Source organism: Phocoena phocoena, chromosome 14 (genome assembly GCF_963924675.1).
Source record: "Phocoena phocoena chromosome 14, mPhoPho1.1, whole genome shotgun sequence".
NCBI lineage: Eukaryota > Metazoa > Chordata > Mammalia > Artiodactyla > Phocoenidae > Phocoena > Phocoena phocoena.
This window is the reverse complement of record NC_089232.1, coordinates 77,173,682-77,194,895: the sequence shown is the minus strand read 5'-3', so window position 1 is coordinate 77,194,895 and position 21,214 is coordinate 77,173,682. Positions and strand designations below refer to the sequence as shown.

Sequence of the window (21,214 nt, the reverse complement as noted above, 5' to 3'; positions counted from 1 at the left end):
GGAAATATATCAAGTACAGTAAAGTAAAACAGAAAAAAAATGAATTAGAAAAGAGATTTCAACAAATGAAAACAAGGAAGTTTTTCTATGTGGCTTGGCAACCTCTCCTCTGTACCTTCCTTGAGTTCTTCTGGCCCAAAATATTTTTCTAGAGCCTGTAAGCTGAAAGAAACTATGCCTAGATAGTTGGCCAAGGATTGTCTTCTATTTTGGCAGTGAAATGCATATTTATCTTTAAGTGGACTTTATTACACCATTCCATGAGGCTGTTCAGAGTGACCTTTACAAAATTATCCCAATACTCGTGCTTACAGTTCTGGAAAAACAACAACAGCAACTACAAGCAACTCCATACTCATTTTATGTGCTTAGTACAATGGCAGGAAACCAGATGACTCAAAGAGTTACTATCGTTCCAACTTCATTGATTGAGAGCCTCAAAAGATCAGAATCTATCAAGATTCCTTGCAAATGTTTTGTTAAACTGTTGTATCTAATATCCCCATTCACAGATGAAAATGGAAATTTTATAAAATCGTTTTAAAAACACTTACTGAATGTCCATGTGGTAAAGGTGTTGATGAGCAAGACAGGGTTCCCATCTTCAAAGTGTTCCAAGGGTCTAGCAGAGTCAGGCGAGTAGACAAGTAATTGCAATGCACAAAACTACCTTGAAAGTGTTAACTGCCGATGCAATTGTAGCACCAACAAAGCAGTTATAAGACTACGGAAATTAACTTGATTTCCATTTTGCTTTATGATACCAATTTGTGTATCACAAAAATGAAACCACTTGAGAATTACCAACGGAGAATAAGAGAAATGTATTTTTTTCCTAAACTTAAAATAGACATGCTTTAAATTATTCAGTAAACTTCTTAGAGTCTGGCACAATTTTCTCCTCAGTTTTCTGCCACATGTTTTTTTTGAAATGAACGTGATTACTCTGTATAAGAGCTGGAAGAAAACATCATTATCCAAAATCATAATGGCACCCAAGCCATTTGATTAGTTGATCTTCAGCAACGAAGTATACCTAGGAAAAAGTCAGTTGGGATTAGAGAGAAATCTAAATTACCAGCTGCTTTAAAGGAAAATATATTAATTTTTTATTGTGAAAAATTTCAAACGTACAGAAAAAATTTAGAGAATAGTATAATAAATATCCATTGACCTGCTACCTAGCATTCAAAAATATTAACGCCATCTCATTTTGATATTATCATCATTTTTCTTCTCAGTTCCACTCACCTCCCTTCTTCCTCAGAAAAATCATTCTGTTGAACTTGGTATGCATTTTCTTCATGAATACATTTATTCTTTTCACTAAATATGTATATCTCTATAGTATCATTTTGGCTTTTTGATGTTTAAGTAGATGACGTCATATTGTATGTGTCAGTCTCCAACTCACTTCTCCGAAAAATATTTTTAAAGCACTGTTTTTATTCATATATCATTCATTCATTTTGACTGCCGTATAGTGTTTCATCATGTGACTATACTTCAAATTAAATTACTCATTCCCTATTTGATGAACATTTAGGTTTTTGTAACTTTTTTTTTTAATTTGCTATTGTAAACTTGTAGTGTACATCTTTTTCACATGTCCCCTTGTGTGTTTGTGTGAGTTTCTCTAGGATATATATGTCAAAATGGAATTGCTGGATTATGTTCTATGTGCATCTTCTGCTATATTAAATATTGCCAAACTATTCTCCAAAGAAGATGTATCAATAAATGGTCCCATGAGCAATATATTAGAAAGAATTCATATTTTTTCTACATCTTTGAAGACACTTGATATCAGCATATTTTCAAAAAATATTTTTACCAAACTGATTATAAAAAAAATGGTCCTTTGTAATTTTCTATTTTCTTATTTTTTATTGGCCATTTATGTTTTCTTCTCTGTAAATTATCTATTCATATGCTTTACCTATGTTTCAGTAGGATTATCTTTTCCTCATCCATTATTTGGAATTCTTTATATAATCTGAATACAAATCCCTTGTTATATACATTGCAGATGTCTTCTCCTTGCCTGTCACTTATTTAACTTTATCCACGGTTACTTTTGTCTTAAAAACAGTTATTAATTTTGAGATAGTCACATTTATCAACCTTTTACCATGATTTGTGCATTTTGTTTAGTTTTGGTTTTAATCCATCTGAAATATAATTTTGTGATTGGTGTGAGGTTGGGATCTAGTTTTATTTTTGCCCTTTAGACAATATTTTCCTAACACAATTTTGTTGAATATACTTTTGCCAGAATTTCAGACTAATTGGAACTAGGTAGGGTAGAAGGAATGATGAAGCATATACAGACATCTAAGTTTCTGACTTGGACTTGCAAACTCATGGCTCTTCCCTGAATTATTGAGACAGAGATGAGGTCCTGCCCCCTCTGTTCTCCATTGCCTTATGCTTCTCTAGAAGATAAGTAGCTCATTTCTTCTGTCAGCTACTTTATGCTTTTGTTGATGGAATCTAGGTGTAAGTTTCATTTGAAGAGAACGTTAGATTTGCAATCAGGAGATGAGGCTCTGGAACTACATCTTCCATAGATATTCTCTACACTCTTAGAAAAAGCTTGTGTCTTCTCTAGGCCTCAGTTTCTCATCTGGAAAAGAAAAGCATTAATCTAAACTAGGATCTAATTACCCTCTCTGGATCTCAGCCTTCTCAACTTTATAAGTGGGAGGATTAATTAGATTTTACAAAGATCTTTTCAAGTTCTCATATTTTAATGTAAGTTAAAATGGTAACTTATAGATCTCTCACCATTAACATTAATGTGCTACCATAGAATCTTGTACATTATAGAAATGTGTTATCACTCCATATTATAAATTGTAATTAAATTTTTTATATATTATTTATATCTTCCACTGGGTCATTGGTTTCTACAGGAGTTAAGAAGCTTCTTATTCATCTCCATATCCTGATACATAACAAGGTTTCTGCACATAGTCTGTATTTTGTAAATCAATCTAACATTTTTTAAGTCAAAAAATAGTAATAATAAACAAATTGTTTTTGATAATTTCTTTGATAATTCCCCTCAATATTTTCTCTTCTCACTCTTTCTGAAACTCAGACTAGTAATATGTTTGATTTTGTGGAATAGTCTCTATTTTTCTATTTTTTCCTCACCGTTGCCTGTCCTTTTGTCTGCACTTTTTATTGATGTGTAAGGAGGAAGACAGGAAAACAACTGACTTCATTTTTTTCAGTAAATAGTTGTAATTATAATGTGTATTTAATATTGTATGTCTGCTTTTTCCACTTAACATATCATAAGTAATTTGCCATGTTTCAACATTGTATTCACAACTTTATATTCCATTGAGTAAACATGCCATAATTTACTATACATTTCCCAAATGGGACATGGTTATAGTTCTAGAGTTTTTACCATTATTAAATAAAGCTGCAATAATTATATCCCTATATGCAACTTTTTTCTCTTGGATTATTTCTTTAAGATAGCTTCCTCTGGAATCAAAAGTGTTGATATTTAATGCATCTTGATTTCTAGTACTTTCTAGTGGGTTGTACCAACATACAGTTGTACCATGTTAGGTTATTTGAACGATTGAAATTGGCCATTGGTACTGTGTCTTTTGTTCTGTTCGTGTTCATTGCCCAGCCTTCTGTCATATTCTCTTCCCATTTATTTTTAAGCACCTTTAATCCATGAATGACATTTATGTGACATATTTTTCACATTTTGATATTTGCCCTTTTTTCTGGTGTTTTTAGACTCTCTAAACTTTGAATTTATATAGTTACATATATCAATCATATACTTTATAGTTTCTGCCACTGCTTTTATGTTTAGAGAGTTTAATTTAACCATCATAAATAGGTTAAATATGTTTCTCTGGTTTTGTTAACTATTTGTGTTTACTCTGGCATGAATTATCTTTTCACATTCTGATCATTCCTCTTTTCTGATTCAAATGGTTTCCTTAATTACTGGTATTTGCTTTATATGTAAAGCTATGTGTATATGTATATAATAGCACATATTTTCAGTTTCTAATAGTTTGCTTTGACTTAATTTTATATTAAACTGTTTATTCCAAATGTTAGTGATGTTTTAAAAGATGTACGTGGTGTGGTTCTGACTTACATTTTTCACCTAACTGCTATCAAGTGGTGATGATGGCATCCCTTACAAAATTACATTTCCTTTCCTCCTTGTTCTAAAAATCTTCCTTGATCATACATTAAGTAATTATGTGTAGCCAGATCTATTTCTAGACTCTCCGTTCTGTTATGCTGATCTATAAGTCTGTTTTTGTGCCAGTAAATCCTTCACTTATTTGAAGAGAGCTCAAATTTCCTCTCTTGAGTCTTTGCTGCTCTAGCCTAGACATTCCCAGCTTCTTCAATTTCTGCCCTTGTATTTAGCAACCAGCCCCTGCCCCAACACCCTGGGGGCCAGGAGATAACCGACCTGGACTCTCACTACCCTTAAGTTGCCTCACTTGGGTAAAGAAATGCATAGATCAGGGCAGCACCCAGGCCAGAAAGGAGAGTAATGAACCCTTACATTGAAATAACAGTTTCTGCCCTGGAAAGCACTTTCTTGTTTCTCATCTCCTTTAATAAGGCAGAATAGCTAACAGTGGATAAGCACCTTCCAGGATTCAAATCCCACTGTTTTTGTACTGTGTGACCTTGGGCAAGTTTGTTAAATTCTCTGAGCCTTATTTTCCTTGACTGTAAAATGAAGACATACATGGTGGCTACTTCATTAAATTATTGTAAACATGAAGAGCATAATCCGTGAACACATGGTAAGTACTTACTAATATAAGCCATGATCATTACTGCCAAAATATTGATTATGTAAATTTATTATTTCATTTAACATTTTGAGATAGTTATTAACATACACAACTTAAAGTGGAACGAATGGGATAAGAAAGGTTCAATAACTTTCCTAAAGGCACCAGCTAACAGAAGTGCCGGAGTTGGGGATCTCACCTCATCTAACTCCAAGGTCCGTGCTCTTTTCTGTAGATGACACTACTGCACAGCATGATGTGAAGTACTTAGAACTAGTTCTCTGAGTTCTGCAACAGTTATGTAAGTGAAGCTGTAAATTCTTAGGTAAAGGTAAATGTAAGGTTCAACTATATGATCATCTTGAGATTTCCTTTTGGTTTCAACATGGAAGGGCATTAGATTAATGGGAAGGATAGATATGGTTTTATCTTAATCTACAAATTAGCTGCTGTGGAAACAGATTCCTTCAAACTAAGTATTACTCAACCTACTGCTCCAAGTGGCAGTGACATAGGCCCAGAAGCATTTGTCATCCCCACGGGGTGCCAGAGGAAGCAGCACTTCCTTTCCTTCAGCACATGTTACCTGTGCTCTCAGAAGGCCCACGGCCGGGAGGGAGGCGTGTGGAGGATGCCACGTTAGCAGCCTGTGCACACAACGGCAAAGTCAAACAGAACCGGAAGGTCTAATTTTAGCCCTCTCAGCCTTGGCGTTGCTCCTTTTAGCCAAGATATTTTTCATGCACCACAGTAAAGTGCTTTGTTCCAGCCTTACTGGATACTTCACAAAGGCCCAGCAAGGACGGGTTGAGCATGATTCAGAGCTGGAAATACATCAAAGCCAGGAACCTCAATGTTGAGGGCCAGCTCTCCTCTGGCAAGTTTTGGTAAATACGCTCTTCCCAGCTACCTCCCAAAGCCCCAAGAAGGAGTGTGCGGTCGCCTCTGCTTCTCTAGCTTCTTGGTGAAGCTTCAGAGCTGCTCACCATCAGGTGTCTTTGCTCCGTCGAGCCTGGGATTTGCACGTCACTCTCTCTCTTCATTCCTGCTTAACAAAGCCCACTTCTTTCCACACGTCTGGGTCTTGTTTTCTTTCCTGAGGTGTCCTGGAAAGCGCTCTAGATGAAGAACTAGAAACAGTTTCACAAGTTACAAGCTGCTTCTGTGGTTTGTTCCTTACAGTGACCTGGTGAATTAGGTGAGGCAGAAACTCTCATAGAACTTTTGGAGATGAGAAAAATGGAAGCTCAAAGAAGAAGCCAACTGTTGCCAAGGTCACACAGGAAAACATGGGCAGAGTTGGGACTGAAAACCGGCTCTTGTGTTTTAGGAAAAGGCATGGTCACATTAACCTATCAAAGCACGGAAAATCCACACAGGTCTTTTGGCAGGGCCCTGGGAAACTTTTCCTGAGGATGTCAGTGGGTTTCATGGCCCAAAGTTCCAGGCTGAGAACCCAGGCCGGTGGTCTTAACCTTCAGGCAAATCACCGTTTCCTATTTCCTGGGAAAATGGCAGGGAAGCTTGATCCCAGACACATCCAGAGATACCATTGTTTCCAAAGCCTTTGTAAGGGAGGAAAAGTAATTTTCCTTCTACCCTCTAGGTTCTTGGTTAAGACAGATTAACTGGAGAAAAACATAAGTTTAATAACATGTATAACTTCTTATACAAGTGAACTATCCAAAAAAATGAGTAACTCTCTGAAATGGTCCAAGCTATCCCCTTAAATACTAACTTCAGCTGAAGATAAAAGAAGATGTTGATGGGAAGGAAAGCCAGATGTGAGACCCTATCAGGCAAAGCACAGTAAGCAAGGGTATGGTTGTTATGCAGATTTAAGTCAGTTACCTTCTCCATTGATAAGAGTTCCTGGAGATTTAGTCATCCTCCTAAATTCTGTTCAGAGAGGGAGATACCTTACAAATGGAGATTTCCCTCATAAATGTAGATGTCTCCTTCAGAAGGGTAACTTCTCGGTTTTCAGAGATTCTCCTATGTTTGCTGTTTATTAAAAATAATCACCCTAAAATAATCCTTATGCGAAAGAGACATGTTCTGAAGTGGCTAATTCTGCGCCCCTTCACCTTCTGAGGTCTTTCCTTTGACCTTCAAATAGATCCCTCTCTGGACCTCATTGGACAATCCGAGATCTGACCTTAGGCACCCAGAAGTTATGATCTATGGCATTATCATTTCTCTATCTTTGAATTTTCCATCTTTTGAGTTTCAATTTCAGTCATTAAAATGAACACTGGATAGTGTGTTGACATTGACAAAGCTCTTTCCTATCTTACACCTTGTGATAACACATCTGAGATTGGGATTGTTATCATCAATCTCACAGATGGTAGAATTGAGCCTCAGAGAGGTTTCCCAACAGGGTAGATGCTGAGGGTCAGAGGCTCTGACACACAGGGCTCCCCTCCCAACACTGTGTCTCCCCATCACTGCTTCTCCATGTGCCAAGATGGGGGAGAAGGCAGCGGACCCGAGTGTCTCCTGAGCTTCTCCCCCGTATTCATCCTTTCACCCAGAGCTAACCAGGGTGGGCTTGAGAACTAAAGGTCTTTGGCCTACAGGTGAACCCGGAAATACTGCTGTGAATTAACTATTTGAAAAAAACGTGGCTTTAATTGAAAGCACCACAAAAGTTCTCTTTCCAGGATTCCTGAGACGGTTTGTGAACCAAAGACATTTTGTTTGTTTGTTTGTTGAAATTATTTATGTACATTTTTTTCTGATTACAATGTTATATGTGCACATTATAAAAATTCTGAAATGATATGGGGGGGGGAGTGAAATATTACCAGTGTATTGCCAGCAGTTACAACCACTGGTAATACTTTGATGTAAATTACGTACGGCCCCAAATTTCTGTGCGCACTGACTTGAGCTTGTGTGCATATAAGGCAAAAGCAAGGCGATACTACGTATACTGTTTTGTGACTTGCTTTTTTACTTAACAGTTTATTGCAATTTCTTCTCTCCTTTTTTCTTTCTTTTTTTGGACCTCAAGAGTACACTTATGTTAATCATATTCTTCCGTTCGTGGCACACAATCATCATTGTTTATATAAAGCACCTCTTATGTTTTATATCTTCTGCACTCACTTCCATTCTCCTCCTCCATTCTATTGTATTTAGTATATGTTCTCAGGTGTTTATCCTTGAGAATATACAGTTGTTTTATGTTTGTGTGTTTTAATTGAAATAAATGACATTGACCCAATACTAGTTCATACCAGTCAATGTAGATCTACATTACCACTTCTAATGGCTTCATCATCTCCATTGTATAGTTCTACCAAAATCTATCTAACCAGTTTCCTTTGATGGACAGTTAGGTTATTTTCTGAAAAGGTTTCGCTTTTAATTGTTTTAAACAATGCTGAAGTAAGCATTCTTATATATATATGTCTCTGCAGGTTTGTGATTATTTCCTTGTGATCATTTTGAAGGACCACTTTGTGAAAAATCCTTCATCCAATTTTTCATTTTTCAGTTCCTAAGGTAGTTTTGTTAGTGATTCCTGGAGGTTCCCCCCCCCCACCTCTTTCTCTCTGTGTCTCTCTGTCTTTGTCTCTCTTTCAACACTTTGCTGGTCTCTCCCTAATGGCATTTAGCACAGTCGGCTTTGATCTCTGTTTCATAGGTTCTTGCTTATCACTCAGCTGATAAGCTCTAGCTCATTGTTGACTGAGATCACATCATAATTGATTCAACAGCGTTTCCTGTGCACCTGTTCAATGGTAGGCTCTGAACTGGATGCCAAGGTGAACGTGACAATCACGTTCCCCTTGAGGAAACCCAGGTCTGGTGAGACAGCAGACGTGCCTTGTGGTGACCATGCCGTGGCAGGTGGCATGGTGACAGCAGTGTGTACAAGAGTCAAGGTGAGAAAGAGGAAGCCAGACAAGAAAGTCACAGGAGATGATCCCCGTCCGTATCTGGAGTATGGATTGGAGTTTACTGGAAGATCAAAGTGGACCTGATGGGAACTGCCCTTACAGCAAAAGGAACAGCTAGTAAACAACCAGAGAGGTTTGCGATGATACAGGAAGTTGAAGCATAGGGTGGGAGCACGGGGAGGGTGGACAAAAGGTGGGGTGGGGACAGAGTAGGTCCCGGGGTGAGGATTGGATTCAGAGTAAGGATAATGGGAGGCCACTGAGGGGTTAGGCAGAGCAGTGATGTGATTGGATTTTGTGTTTTAAAAAGGTCATTTTGGCTGTAGTGTGGAAGATGGAGGGCAACACCGTAGAGGGGAAAGCAAGCGAGTTAGGAGGCTACTGCAGTCATCGAAGTGAGAGTTGATCATGTCCTGCACTAAAGTAGTGGCCACAGAGAGAGGCAGATGAAACCTGAGAGAGAGTTAGGAAGTAGAATCTACAGACTACTTAACTGGATAATTGATTAGCTATAACCCCCAGGCTTATAAGGAACCCTGGGCAGGTGGTGGGGCCATTTACCCAGAGAGGAGCACAGGAGAATATGCTGAATTTGATACGGTTGTAGGATATAAAGGTAGAAATGTCTAGCAGGTAGATGGATATATTCTCTACTCTTCAGGAAAGGCCTACCATAGAGATTTGGGAACCACATTTATCTTTGTAATAGATGATAATATTGAGTAAAAGTTTGTTAAATAAGTGAACAAATTAATTTTTAGTATCATACTTCCTTCAGATAGAGCATTTTACTTCTATCAAATCACCTTTATCTGAGAATGTCAAAGTTCTTTGTACTTAAGGCCCACCAACGTGAGTTAAAGTCTTTTTTAGAGTTACTGTACAGTTAAGCATTTAGGAATATGGTAAGAGCAGATGGTTCTCAGAGGGGAAAGACCACCAGCCTAAGAGTCAGAAGACTTGAGTGACTCTGCCACTACTGGTAGACACTTGAACATGGCACTTGCCCCTTGGGATATCCAAGTCCTTACTCTGAGGGCAAGGAGAGAGCTTGCACCACTGACGCTCCAGGCTGCTCCTAGCCCTGTGACTTATCTTGAATCCCCAAGGATGTAGTCGGTGCCCCCTGCCTGTTTTATGCTTGTAGGGTAGGATCTCCACTGTCATCCCAGGAGGTTCCCAGTTGGAGGGAAAGTCATCAGAGAATGCCACGAGAAAGCCCGTCTCCCCTTTTCTGAAGCTGTTCTAGTCCCCAGAGGTGGCATGAAAGGCCAGCCTGTGATCGACACTCTCCCTGCCCCCTGGGAAGAGCTGCTGGGGACTTGTGAGCCCTCGGCTTTAGGGGGATGAAGAAGAGAAGAGCAGAAAGATCCAGAGGGCCAGATATTTGCCTTTATTAGAAAAGAAAACCCCACACAATGTGCTGGGAAACTTTGAGGCTTAATTTTCAGGGTTGTTCTAACAGTCTCTGGAAACTAGCAACCTAATGTCATTTGTTTAAGGGATCCAAGAGGGTTGGTGATGGGGATTGTTTCAGCACCCTGGCACACAGGTAAACATGCCTCCTGGCTTACGGGCTATGTGTGTTTGGCGTGGGGACAGCACACTGTGAGGGTGGGAGGGTGGGACTGCCCAGTTAGGTCAGGAGACTGGGGTTCTCATCCTGGCTGTGCCATCAGTTGCCTGTGTCATGTTGGAAGACCTCAAACTCTCCAACTGAAACCAAGGGGCTTAAAAACAGAAGAACCCAGAGTCAGATCTTTACAAGCTTTCGTCTTCCCTAGTTGTGTGATTTTTAAAATCTTAACGCTAGACCCCAGTACAGGATCTTGAAACCATGTCGAGGATGCCAGATGGAAGGAGTGAGGAATCGGAGACAACTTGGGTTATGTTTGTGCTGCTTTGGGTGTTTTCTCGTTAGACCATCTACCTTGATTTTTTTTTTTTTTTTTTTTTTTTTTTTGCGGTACGTGAGCCTCTCACTGTTGTGACCTCTCCCGTTGTGGAGCACAGGCTCCGGACACGCAGGCTTAGCAGCCATGGCTCACAGGCCCAGCCGCTCCGCGGCACGTGGGATCTTCCCGGACCGGGGCGGGAATCTGTGTCCCCTGCATCGGCAGGCGGACTCTCAACCACTGCGCCACCAGGGAAGCCCCAATGAAGCTGTATTTTTAACAAAATAACCAAGGATGATTCTTGCACTTAGGCAAGTTTGGGACACAACTGCTTAAGGGTTTTCACCTGGGGACCAGCCACAGTTGAAGTTGCCTGATATGGGTGGGAATTTGTCTCTCTGTCCCTTGTGCTCCCCAGCTCTTGGCTGTGAACATTCATCTCTCCAGGCCCCATATTCCAAGAGGTGAATGTGTCCTGCATCCAGTTCTGAGCCTTCAAGGCTGGAACCATGTCTTCTCTTTACACCCCAGTGTGCCCAGTACAGGGCCTTTCTCATAGACGATGTCTATAAATGTCCACTGAACTGAGTTGCCCAGAGAGTTTCTATCTGCCTCATTTAACCAGACCATCAACCATCATTGGTACAAATCCATGCCTTTAAGGCCAGGAGGAGGGGAGATTAGTGAGAATTTGTAGAAACGTGTCACAGAGAAGACAGCATTGGAACTGAGCCTTGCAGAGGGAGTAAGATTTGGGCCAGTGTTAAGGAAAAGAAAGGGGGATCCAGGCAGAAGTATAAGCACAAGCAACGCCAGGCTCTTCCAGTTATTCTCATGTTCAGGTGAGAATCCCAGAGCCCAGAGAGAAGACCTGATATTTTCAAGGCTGGCCCAGGTAACTCGACACTAGAACCGGATCAACTCCATTCAAGACTCCTTCCATACCTGGCACTGTTGTGTGTTCCATAGGCCTCCCACCTGAGCCCCTAAAGCTCTTTCAACCTCTGCTCTGAGCCCTATTTCCGGGACCGTTTCCCCATCACTGTGTTCATCTTGCTGTGTGTCTGCATGTGTGGTGGTGCCACCCCAACTCAGCCCCCAAGTCTTTGCATGAATCTCACCAAGATTCAGCCAGACTGATGGTCCAATTACCTAGGAGAAGCCAGGCGTGCTGTTCTGTGTGCCTCATCGCATGCAGCAAGCCTTGGTGTGTCCTGAGAAGCTGGGCTTAGGTAGCAGAGTAGGCAAAGGACAGGCTCAGGGCAACTCACACACACACACACACACACACACACACACACACACACACACACACACCACATATATATTTTATTTGAATCTTCTTTAAGGCCAAAAGGGTCTGTGGAGGAAGGATGCTCATGGGAGCTTCTCGGACCTTCGGGTGGGTCTTTTCTCCCTTCCAGGAAGCTTCCCAGTTCTCAGAGCATTCTTACATGTTTTGCCTCTTCTGCTCTAGAATCCTGTTATCAAGACAGGGTAGGAAATGAATGAGAAGTGGCCAAACCCAAGGCAGGAAGACCAGTTAAGAGGTGGTTGAAGAATCCAGGCAAGAGATAAGAGCCTTTATCAGGAAACCAACGAGGTTTGAGACATCTTGTTCTCTCTGTACTAAGCTTTTTACTAGCTAGCTGAGCTAGGGTAAATTATGTATTCTTTCTGAGCTTCAAACTCCTCGTCAATAAAAGAGATGATAATGATCTCTTTCTTACAGCATTGTTATACGGGTAAATATTGTTACACAGAAGCCTTCTGTGAACTGCAGTGTATAAAAACGTGGTCTTCTCTTGCCCATCAGAACCCTTCTACCAGTCCCATTCTGTGCCTAGCACTGAGTCTCTATGACAACTCAAAGCATGAGGAATTATTTGATTTGGGGCTGGGCTGGCTTTTATCTCACAGCCTGGAACCCTAGCATAAAAATAATACACTCTGCTATCTTTCCCCTCCCTTAGGTAACAAATGCTCAAGTACCACCGGTTTTCAGGTAAAGAATGCAGAGCCAGCATGCACCGACTCTTTTGAGACAAGCCAGGTTGAAGTCTGTGACTCATGTTTTCATACTTAGAAAACTTATGCTGCCAATCAATGAGTGGTGGGGGCGCGAGGACCTTAAAGATCATCTTGTCCAACTCATTTTTCAGTTGGGGAAACTGAGCAACAGGAAAGGAAAGGATCTTGCCCAGGATCACAGATTTAACTAGAAATAGAGTGGGCATAAATCCTCCCCATTATGTCATGGACTCTTTTGGGGAACATGTTAAGCTTTACTGTCATTTTACCCTTTCTTTCATCCCAGTCTCATAATGAAGGAAACTACTTGGCCCATGTCACTGCAGCCCCAGTACGGGGAGGACATCAATTCATTTATCAGACATAACTAAGAATCACCTTTATGTCAAGTACTGAGGATACTGAAACAAAGGCACAGGCCCTGACTTCAAGCTATTTGGAATTTAATGATGAAGACAGACCAGGAAACAATCTCTAGAAGGTCAGGCTATTTTCTATACAGTTAAATGAAACATTCCTCCCATCTGCCGTCTGCACTTTATACTTAAGATTGCATTGACTCTCCTCATGTATAGATTATTATGAGGCTGATTTTCCCAGAAAGAAACATACCAAATCCCATAATGGGACTAATGAAGACCAGTGACAAGGTCCTTCACAGTGGCTCACGTCCCATTCATTCATTTCCTCAAAAAATATTTGTTGAGCATCTAGTATGAGGTACCAGGGTACAAAGATAAATAAAAGCAGTCCTCTCAAGCAACTAACAATCCAGTAGAGAAATCAGTAAAGATCATGGAAGCTTTTATAAGGGAAGGGAGAGGCCGAGGACAAAGGATGCCTAAGTCAGCCTTGGAAAGTCTGCAGAGATTTCACAGAGGAGCTGGCACGTGCGCTGAGACTACTGAAAGAAGGAGAAGAAGTGTGCTGGACAGATAAAGGGGGTTGACATTCCGGGAAAAGAAACAGCACACGCAAAGCATGACTGTGTGGAAGCATGCAAGCCCCGGGACCTGTAACAGTTGATTATTACTAGCATATGAAGTGAAAAGACAGATTGGCAGAAAATGAGGCTATGAGTCGGCAAGACTGTGCCATGCTAGCAAGCTGGGGCTACGTCCTGTAGACAACGGTGAGCTGTTGAGCGTTTTTGGGAGAAGATCACATGCTGAGGTTTGCATTTCAGAAACTCATTCAAGCAGCCGTGCAGGAGGCAGGTTGGAGTAGAGAGCCCAGGGAGGATTATTAATCCAGGCAAAACCTGATGAGGGCGGCGGCAGTGCCGCTCTGAGCCAGGTCAGAACTTGATTTTGTACATGATTCATTTCCAGGCACACCTGAGTGATGGTGCTGACCATGACCTGTAACCAAGATGCATGAAGTTCTGCATTTGAGTCCCCAAAACTGTGATTCATGGGGCTGACAATGTTCCCCTTTTGTGTAAGAGACCATCCTCTCCCGGGATCAACTGAACAGTTTAAGGCATCGCAATGATGTGTAGAGAATCCAAGCTCCCTTGCTTAAGAGAGAAGCTGACACGTTGACCTTCTAAAGGCCCTTGGGGGAGGTGGTTTTTAATAACCCTTAACCCCTTTTCCCATCATTCATACAGACTCACTTCTGAGCTTGTGGTTTTGGTAAATCTAACAGGCTTTTCCAAACAGGAGCTTGGCAAAGTGATCCCTCTCTCATCCCTCTTGCAGCGCCAGGAAACGCTGATTCAGCCTCTCAAACCTTCCTGCTTTCGCGGTTCCTGTTCCTTCTCCTGCAATGCCTTCCAACCACCTGTCTGTCGGTGACTGTGCACTAGAGTCTTGCAGACCCACGTTCAAATTCTAGCTCTGCCACTCGTTAGTTGTACGATTTTGTACGAGAGAGCTGCCCTAATTATTTTGCTGAGTTGTCACAGGGTTAGAGGTCAAGGTTGTGAAGTGTCCATCCTAGTGCCTCCCCCGCAGCCACTCAGGTTCAGTAGCTATTATTATTAGGTGAGAGTCTAGTTCAATAATGAAAATTTGTAATTCTCCACTGAAAAGAGCAAAGAGAAGTACTGAAAGGTTGGTAATACATCTTTTGATTATCAAGATAACCATGAATTACCATTTTCTTACCCAGATTAATTAAACCTGACACCTGAGTACCCACTTGATTTCCATATCCAGCTGTGGAATCCCACAGTAACTTATAATTAAGAGATGTTTTTTAATCAGAGACTTGAAATTAAGAGCAAAAATATGTAGAGAAACTCCATGAGAAAGGGCATAGTTGCACATCCTCAGGCCCTCTTATCAAGCAGAAGAGTTTGGAAGCAAATGGCCACCTAAACAGCATCTTTTCACCATGCTGTGTGCTTCCGAAGAAGCAGCTCCCCCTGAAAGCAGCAAGAGTGATTTGGTTTCATTATTTTGAAAGAATTGTTCAGTGTTAGGGCAGGCTACTGACAATGGGTGTGGAATCTGTTTTAGAAGAAGGTAAAAACATAATAACAACAGGCTATGTGGTTAGATTACCCCTTCTGGGCTATTGCAAGTATAGACCTGCTGAGAGCCTAGTAGAGAATTTGTCTCAAGCACACTGAAGGACTAGGTCCACTTGGATAAATTCTCCGAAACCTAACTCTGTCTCCTCTAACAGGACTTTACAGATCTTGCGTTACTTTCCTTGTTCTGTTAGTAAAATCACCAGCTTGACTTTTTTAATTACTCTGTGGTTAATTTGTTTTAATTCTTTTTTGTCACAAAACAACAACATTAAAGGGAAATTTTAAAAAATCATCTTTAATTTTCCTGCAGTAATAAAACTTTTAATTTTGGACTTTTTTTGGTCTTTGTTTACCTATGTATTTCTTAATTAGCCATCACAGTAAATCTGAAAGAGTTTTTTTTTTTATGTGTGCTTTATCGAGAAAGAAATTGACGCTAAAGCAGTTAATTAATGTTGCTGTAAGCAACACATAAGGTCAATGGCCAAATCAGGGATAACTCTAAACCTATGCTCTGTCTACCTACTGTGGGACTGTGATGTTGGCCACACAACCTGGCATATAATCAATGTATTTTATATTTTATTTTATGCACTATTATTTTGACTTACTGGCAGTAATAAGAATAGAATGGAATTATGTCAACTGAAATTCACTAACCAATCTTTTAAAAAAAGCCATCCAGAAGTTGTCAACACTGAAGGCAATGTTGTAGGAAGTTTCTGAAGATGAGAAGAGAGATAGAGAATTAATGAGACTAGTAAAAATGATCTGTTGGCATTTGAAAAAGAAAAAAACAGCAGAAACTTTGGAACTAGAACAACGCATTCCCTACCATTGCTGATCAGATTTCCAAAGCCACTTTTCGATCATTTGGCTATAAGTCCTTCTTACCGTTCTTGTCAATAATCCCACTTAATATCCCTGCAAACTACATGTAGAATTAGGCACCTGTGCAGTAAGTGCTAATGAATCATAATTTGTAAAATGAGAATACAAACATTTTCCATGTACTTAACATGAATAGCATAAAAAGGGATGTTGGCTTTCCATGTGGGAGTCAGTGCTGTGTAAAAGATGACACGTGATGGAGGAGGATGAACTCTACAGCCTTTTGAGAAGTCTTTTCTGGTCACCTCTTTTCTAGAATATCAAATAGAAGGAAACAGACTTGGGGAGACTTTGATCAGACACACTGGAGGGACTTCTAACCACAAGGGACTGCTCAGAACTCTAGCTTGGCTCTTAATCAAGCTTGAAATGATCACAGCCACAGCGCTAATTGCATTAATTTGCTTTTCATCAGGCAGAATGGGGAAACAGAATAGCAAACTGGCCCCCGAAGTGATGGAGGACCTGGTGAAGAGCACAGAGTTTAATGAGCATGAACTCAAGCAGTGGTACAAAGGATTTCTCAAGGACTGTCCAAGCGGGAGGCTGAATCTCGAGGAATTTCAGCAGCTCTACGTGAAGGTAAGTTGTTTTTCAATGTTTTTTTAATCTTCAGGCCAGAGAACATTGTCTTCATCGCATGTAGCTTCACATGGAATTATAACTCGAAGTAGCCAATTTGTTTCAGCTCTGGTGGTTTTCCACCCAAAAAGAAAAATGGTCATTTTTAAAAATGCAAAGGGATGTGTTTTGTTCCAGACATAAGTCAAGCAATTTCTGAACAAGAAGAGTAATTGTTCAATCAAAACACCAGACAGTTCAGAGGATGATAGCATCTGGTAAAGCACAGTACAACTCTCAGATAATAGCATTTTCTGATGGTTATTGACAGGCGGCTAATTGCACCATTGTTTGGCTTGTTAAAGGTATCTGTACCTCTCTCAGTTAGCAAAGTATGTGGGAGGGCTTTTGCACCCAGAAAGTCCCCTTATTTGCAGGTAAGAAAAATATACAGATCTCCACAGCTTTGCATTTAGAAGGAAGTAGGGAGTTCTGGTATACATCAAGGTCAACCAGGATGGTCTTCTATCATTCTATCAAGGTCTAAAATACGGACTTTCCCCAGGATTTTGTACTGTTTAGAAGTTAACGTTCCCCTGGACATTAGATAAAACTGTTCCGTGTAAGGTATGATTTGTACTGCAGTGGTATTGCTTCGGTTTGTCTGAGTTTATCATTTGTAGTTGTTCTAGATTTGGCGTGGTCTAAGACATTCCATTTTGTTTATACTTCGATAATGTGAGGCTTGTGGGAAAAGTGTTTCTCTTTTCATTACTCTGTTTGTAATTGTTTCTCTTTTAACTTTTTCTGACTAAAATTCCAAATAGATAATAGTGCTCATCATTCAAGTGCAGCAAGTATCCATTTGAGCAATATGCATAACAGGTGCATGGGATGATTACATAAAATATTAAACAGTGTCATTCTCTCTTGAAGTTGAACATCTCATACAGCCTTTGCTCCAGCAATTCCATCCTTGCATATGTACAAGAAGGAACATGTATAAGAATGCTCATAGCTGCACTGCTCACAATACCAAAACTGGGAAAAAACCCAAACGCCCATCAAAGGGAGAGTGGAGAATAAACTGTGGTATACTCACACGGCAGTCAAAACAGTTGAACTGCAGTTAACACTGAAACATGAAGTGCAAAAAGTCAGTCTCAAAATACTTTAAATTAAACACAGATAAGATAAAAATATGTTTTATAGAACTACAAATAAAAGCAATAACAACATCACATGAAAAAGAAAGCAAGAGAGTGATGAACACAGGATTCAAACTGCATCACCCACCCTGCAGTTACGATGGTTACATCCAGTGCATAAGAGGCAAGGGATGAGATGGAAGTTTAGCCACATGGTTAGATAGATGGACGGATTGTGTCAAAGTCTTAGCTGTGGCTTTGGGTGCTCGGTTTGCAGGTGGTTATCGCATTAATAAAAGCTTGCTAATCCTGCATGAACCACTAATGAATGTCAAGAATCCGTGATTGTCATTAATCTAGTGCTGACCACCTGAGGGCTCAAGGTATCTATAACTATCTTTTTAAATGTGTGTAGAAACGTACACAAAACGTGGTATGTGTGCGTGGTATAAGATTACTGTGACACTTCTAAGAATATCTGAGTAATTAGTTTTTCGTGTAGAGATCTTTTACATGGAAGCACTGAGAAACGCTTTTACCATTCAATTGACATAAATTGCTTTTGCTGAGAAGTGGGATGGTATGCATTTTCCTAGATTTTTATACAACTCACCAGTTTTCAAAGTCACATCTTCTACCATTTTATCACCCAGAAGTTAGCCTCTGCCTCAGAACTGTCTTCCCTCAGCCCGAAGGGAAGTACAGACAAATGAGATTTGTCAAAGCCACGTTCATATCAGTAAAAGCCATGCAAGCTGTCACTCTGTGTTTAAGAGAGCTCTATGTGCCATGTTTCTCACTGTTTGTTCAAAGTGAGAGTGGTTTTGCCTTTGAAGAAATAGTTCAAATGCAGGAAAGGAAGTATTTTATTTACATGCTGGAAGTACTCAGCACTGAAAATAAAATCCACCTCAAGCTAAGGGAGGGGTGTGTGTAAACATCAAACATCCCCCAGTGTTTTATGGTACAACTGAGATATATGTACCAATATCAACCCCTACTCCTCCCTCCCCCCAGAGTGGAATTTTTTTTTCCAGGAAGGGGATATATAACTTTGTGGATGAAGTTTAGATTCTTGGCAGCCTCTTAACAGCCATATTTAAACTCAGCCTGTGCTCTTGTATCAAATAGTTAGAAAGTAGGCAAAGTCCTCCTCTCCTTCCAGAGTTGTCCAAGGGCAAAATACAAAAGAGAATCGCAGAGGAAGTATGCCACATCCACAGGAAAAAAAAAAAAAAAAAAGAAAGAAAGGTCTGTTAGGTTAGAAGGGAGAATAACAGAGAAAGATGTGTATTATGTAATAAGGCCCAGGAGAAGGGCTGAGAAGAAAAATCCTCCTTTAATGCAGCTTAAAAGTACAAATGTCCAGCAAGACACAGTCTTTGTCTTGGTGAATAGGCACTTTTCAGTAGTTCCTTCTATCCCAGTGTGGACATTGAGACATCCTGGAATCCAGCTGAGTGAGCAAAGCCACTGGTGGCCTCTGCCCTCCCACCTGTGTGGTCAGCCTGACACATTTACTGTCACTGACCTGATCCATTTTAGGCTCTGGGAGAGTCACCTCACTGCGTGGAGTCGGTTCTGATGAGGGTATGGGGCGACAGGATAACGGGAGAGGCCCCCCCTGCAAGGCCAGGGGCCACAAACCCTCAACTTCAGAAGCCTTTGTATCCAAAATATAAAGGAATTCCATTAAGTCTACATGTGAAACTGTCTAAAACTAAGGTTCAGAAAAATGAGGTAATTTGCTCAGTGCCGCAAAATGAGTGAAGTTCAGGACAGACATTAAAGGTGGGTACGCTGACATGCACTGCAGCACACGGCCCTGCCTCTCCACTGGATTCCCCTGGCAGCCCCTCACCAACCTCCCTCCAAGCCCCTCCACCATACAGCTGCTGGAGTGGGATTTGAAAAACACAGGTCTGGGCATGGACCTTCCTAGTTTGTTACAGGTGTTACCGAACCAGGCTCCTTTGCCCAACACGCAGCAAGCCGTACGCTGAGATGCTGCGGTTTGTAGCAGAGTTTATTCACAAGGCAGCCAAGCAAGGAGACAGGAGAAGTCTCCGATCCACCTCCCTGAAGGCAAAAGGCTTGAGATATTTATGCGATAAAGAAGCAGGGTGGTCTTAGGCGTGGGGAAAGTGTGAGGTAATCGGCGTTCTGAGCTGGAATATTGGGTTACATGCTTCTTCGTGGGATGCGGGTTCAGGCATGGAGGCTCTTAGCATGGTCTGAAGGTAGAGTTTTTGGCCCTCTGACATCAAAAGGTCATTCATCAGACAGCTGTGCAGGCCCAGTTTTAGGCTCAGTGGTCCCATCCAGCTTTTGTCAGCTTGACTAGGCAGGAGCTGACTCCAGGTTTCTGGAAAACAGCTTAAGTGCCTGTTACTCTAGTGACCCATACGTCAGAGGCATTATCTATAAGGGTGGTTAAGAAGTCTTGTGATATGTTACCTAGCTACGTGAAGCTTGGAGGGTATGCAATTAAAGAAGGAAAAAGAAATAAGCAAGCTTAATCAGTAAAGGCAGGTTATAGGCAGAGGGGTTTTTAACAAGCTGTTCCCTTATCTGCTGTTCCATACGTCAAGGATTTCTGTTAACCCTATGGGGCACGGTTTCACAGGTTTCATTCTTTAGTCATGTAGAGAATAGTCACCTCACTTAAATCAACATACGACCCAGTGGCTAAGACAGGGCCTGCCACAGAGCAAGCATCAGTGTTGGTGAGTGAATTGTATTGAATGCTGGCTGTGTGTATCCTTCTCAGGAGGCCCTGTGGTGGAGGCATATAGAAGTGACTAAAGGACAGTCCTGCCTGCTCTCCAGTATCTCACAGTCTAATTGGAGAGACACAGTTAACCACAACACAAGGCAGAATGATATAAATGCTTGTTGGTGGGGCAAGAGTGGAAAATAGAGGTTATTTCAAAATGGGATATTAAAGTAAGAAGTTAATTAATGCAGTGATGAAAGGAAGACTTTTCTCCTGGCCTTTTAGAAGATAAAACGTCTCTGAGTAGATAGCTTTTACCTTTGACAAACTTGGTACCTGTGAAAGGTGCCCACCCACCCCTAAATTCATGTGTTGAAATTTTCATCTCCAGTATGTCAGAATCTGACTGTATTTGGAGAGAGGGCCTTTAAAGAGGTAATTAAGTTAAAATGAGGTCATTAGTGTGGGCCCCAATCCAGTATGACAGGTGTCCTATAAGAAGAGGCAATTTGGACACAGACATGTACAGAAGAAAGGCCATGTGAAGACACAGGGAAATGATGGTCGCTACAAATCAAAGAGAAGCCTCGGAAGAAACCAATCTTACCAGCACCTTGATCTTGGACTTCTACCCTTCAGACCTTTTATTGTTTAAACCACACAGTCTGTGGTACTTCGTTATGGCAGCCTTGACAAACTAAAAACAGTACTCGTTCCTTCTCTGTTACAAACTTCTCATGGGCAAGCCCAGAGCCCTCTGTATCTGGTATAAGCACG

General features: G+C 40.9%; 1 protein-coding gene across 2 annotated transcripts in view; it reads left to right on the top strand.

Annotated features, from left to right (window-relative positions):
* The window catches only part of VSNL1 (visinin like 1), a 101,086-nt gene that overhangs the window by 21,497 nt on the left and 58,375 nt on the right, over positions 1 to 21,214 (top strand). Inside the window, exon 2 of one of the 2 annotated variants that reach the window (XM_065890878.1) lies at positions 16,428 to 16,594. In XM_065890878.1, the coding sequence (XP_065746950.1) occupies positions 16,433 to 16,594 (162 nt within the window). In that variant the 5' untranslated portion in view covers positions 16,428 to 16,432. Of the gene's footprint in view, positions 1 to 16,427; positions 16,595 to 21,214 lie in introns of those variants that run through there. The other variant, XM_065890879.1, reaches the window with a different exon arrangement.